The 3045-nt window shown below is 47.9% G+C and overlaps 1 protein-coding gene across 1 annotated transcript; it reads left to right on the top strand.

The window, feature by feature from the left end:
* Positions 1–259: 259 nt before the first annotated feature.
* LOC147090547 (zona pellucida sperm-binding protein 3-like) lies at positions 260–2706 on the top strand. Its single transcript, XM_085977302.1, has 7 exons — positions 260–674; positions 1245–1360; positions 1448–1551; positions 1642–1819; positions 1909–2035; positions 2450–2538; positions 2623–2706. The coding sequence occupies exons 1-6, from the start codon at positions 273–275 to the stop codon at positions 2531–2533; spliced, it is 1011 nt and encodes a 336-aa protein (XP_085833428.1). The 5' UTR covers positions 260–272; the 3' UTR covers positions 2534–2538; positions 2623–2706.
* The last annotated feature ends 339 nt before the right edge of the window (positions 2707–3045 follow it).

Genomic DNA, 3045 nt, shown 5'->3' with positions numbered 1-3045 from the left:
GTTCCAAACCCATAGCAGTTCCTGGTAGAAGACAGGCAGCTCTCGCAGGCTGGCACGCGTGCCACCCACTTCCACAAACAGGAGCTGCGTGTCATAATTGAGGCCGCGCAGCTGGCGGAAAAAATACGTCGCCAGTGCACACCATCTTGGAGGAGTTCTGTCATTGGGTAGAAATTGTGGAGCTTGGGGTTAATTGACTCAATGTGACTGCAGGTTGTGTGTATAAAAGGTGCTTGTTGATGGGTGCAGGGATAGTTGAGTTGTTTAGTACCATGGGGGATTTTGTAGTGAGGGGTTTGCTCCCAGTGCTGGTGTTAGTTGGAGCTGTTTGTTCCTCTGATATTTGGCAACAGTTTGGGGGCCAGAGGTTTCCATGGAGAAGAGTAAAAGCCACCCCTGGGTCTCAGATAGTCCCTACTCCTGGGTCTCCCTTTGGCTCCGGTTTCAGTGTGTCTGAGGGGCGCAGTGTGTCTCCACTGCAGACTGTGAGGGTGCAGTGTGGAGAGCACAACCTGCTGGTTAGGGTACAGATGGATTTATTTGGAACCAGGCACCTGATTAAAGCTGCTGACCTGACCCTGGGGATGGCAGGTTGTCGGCCAACTGGGATCTACTCTCAGAACCACACCGTCCTCTTTGATTATGGGCTGCATGAGTGTGGCAGCAGAGTGAAGGTAATGTGATTCCTCAACTCTTGCGCTAAGCTTGGAGTATGGATTAGACCCAGTTCTTCATTCCTACTCTTGGTGAAATGTCATTGATGTTGAGATTCCTGTCTCTTGCTTTTAAATCCTCAGACTTGTGCTGAATTATGCATTGTCCTTCGCTTTAACTTGTCTTCCTTAGTCTCTCTAACAATGTCATGTCAGCACTATTGGCCTTGATCCTTGACTTGGTTCTTCCAAACATTTCCTTCCTTACATCCTGTTTTGTGGATTTTCTGGTCACTGGGAATTCAGTTTAATGGTTCAGTTATCTACAATATTCAGCTTTTTATCTCCCACTCCGTGTAGAATACAGGGGAGCCTCGATTAAATGAGGCTTTAATCTTGTTCTTTTCATTGCTTCAAATTATCAACCTCTGCCTCCTTTTTATTGAAGTGAAGCTGTCCTTTCATTGAATCTTTTATTCTGTTTAATTGTCTTGTGCTTGCAATCCCCCTCCTTGCATTAGCTACTGAGGCTGCACAACTTCCAACCACCTGAGTAGAATGTTGTCCATTTCTGAACCTGATGTCTTTCAGATGTCTGGAGATTTCCTGGTCTACGCCACCCACCTGAACCACACCCCCAAGGCCCATGGATCTGCCATTGTGAGAACTAATGGAGCTGTCGTTCCCATTGAGTGCCACTATTTTAGGTAAGATTCTTTACACTGTCGCAAATAACGTCTACAGCTGGTGCAGTTCTCTGAACTTGTCCTAAAATGGCTCCATTGTCTTTCCAGGAAGGGCAATGTGAGCAGTAACCCGATCAAGCCCACCTGGATCTCGTTCAGCTCCACCAAGTCTGGAGAGGGGCTTCTGTCATTCTCTCTGCGCCTAATGAATGGTATGTGATGGGTGGATGTGGAATGATTTCCTGTAGTCACCCACTGGGAGTTGTACCGAGTCTCCAACCCTTGTCCCTCTTGTACTTCAGATGACTGGCTCACAGAGTGCACCTCGACTGTCTACTACCTGGGTGACCTCATTCACATTGAGGCCTCTGTTTCAATGACCAACCACATGCCCCTGAAGCTCTACATTGATCACTGTGTCGCTACGTTGAGCCCAGACACGGACTCCACCCCGAGATACAGCATCATTGACTACAATGGGTAAGGAGCGCTCTGCTTTCTCCAGCTAGTCCTGTCTCAATGGCTTCTCTTGATTCACTCAATGTCCCTTTTTAAAATTATTTCTTCAGTTGCCTCCTGGACAGCAAAGCTGAGGACTCCTTCTCAACCTTCGTGTTGCCAAGAGACGAGCGTGAGCTGGACAAGCTCCACTTTGACCTGGATGCGTTCCGCTTCTTTGGAGATGACCGTTCCTTGGTAAGAGGAAGCCGACCATTGCAAAGTTTTTACAGCCATTCTGCATAACTGGCTTGTGCTCCACACGAGTGTCCTCCCACCCCTCTTCATCTAACTCCAACATATCCTTCTATTCCTTTCTCCCTGATGTATTTATCTAGCTTCCCCTTAAATGCATCTACACTATTTGCCTCAAACACTCCCTGTGGTGGCGAGTTCCACATTCTCACCACTCTGGGTAAAGAAGTTTCCCCTGAAATCCCTCTGCTGTATATCCTGTGATCCTATGAATCACTAACATTAACCACTTTTCTCTCTGTTTCTAGCCAGCTTGCTATCCATTCTGCTACTTGTCCCCTGAATCCACCTGTTCATTGAGTTCCCAAGTTGGGAGGGAGTCACTATATAATGACTTGTGTTGACTGTGTCCCTCAGATTTTCATCTCCTGTCACCTGAAGGTTGCTGCAGTGGATCGGAGAGATTCCATGAGCAAAGCTTGTACTTTCCAGAAGATGTAGAATGTGTAAGTGCCCCCTCTCGCCCTCAGGGATGTGTTGTGTGGGGAAGTGATGCCCAACCTGATTGTGAAACTGATTCTCTTGTTTAGCTGGACCCCATTGGAAGTATCCAACAATGACATTTGTGCCTGTTGTCACTTGGGCAACTGCAGTGCCACAAGGGAGTTTGGATTTGATTCCAGAGCAAGGAGGGATCTTGTACCTGATGCTGGTAGGACATTGATTCTCTAGATGTTGGAGGTTGCCCTTTACCCTCTCTAACTGGAATGTTTGATATTGCAGCGAGTGATGCTGAATTGAAGTGGGAGGGTGAGGCCTCCCTTGGACCCCTGGTCATTCTGGACACTGATGTGACAGACCTGGCAACCGAGTCCCTTAATGAGGTTGAGCAACGGATGGAGGAGAGGTCTCCAGGTGGTGAGTTGGCCGACTGCTAGTTTCCATTTCCCCCTCAGTATTTCCTTCACTCACTGTTGGTTTCTCATTGCTGTTTAGGTGCGGAGTCTGAGGTG

Source organism: Somniosus microcephalus, unplaced genomic scaffold, assembly GCF_052327205.1.
Source record: "Somniosus microcephalus isolate GS21.2 unplaced genomic scaffold, FLI_Smic_1.0 unresolved_chr4, whole genome shotgun sequence".
Lineage (NCBI taxonomy): Eukaryota > Metazoa > Chordata > Chondrichthyes > Squaliformes > Somniosidae > Somniosus > Somniosus microcephalus.
This window is presented reverse-complemented; position numbering and strand designations above follow the sequence as displayed.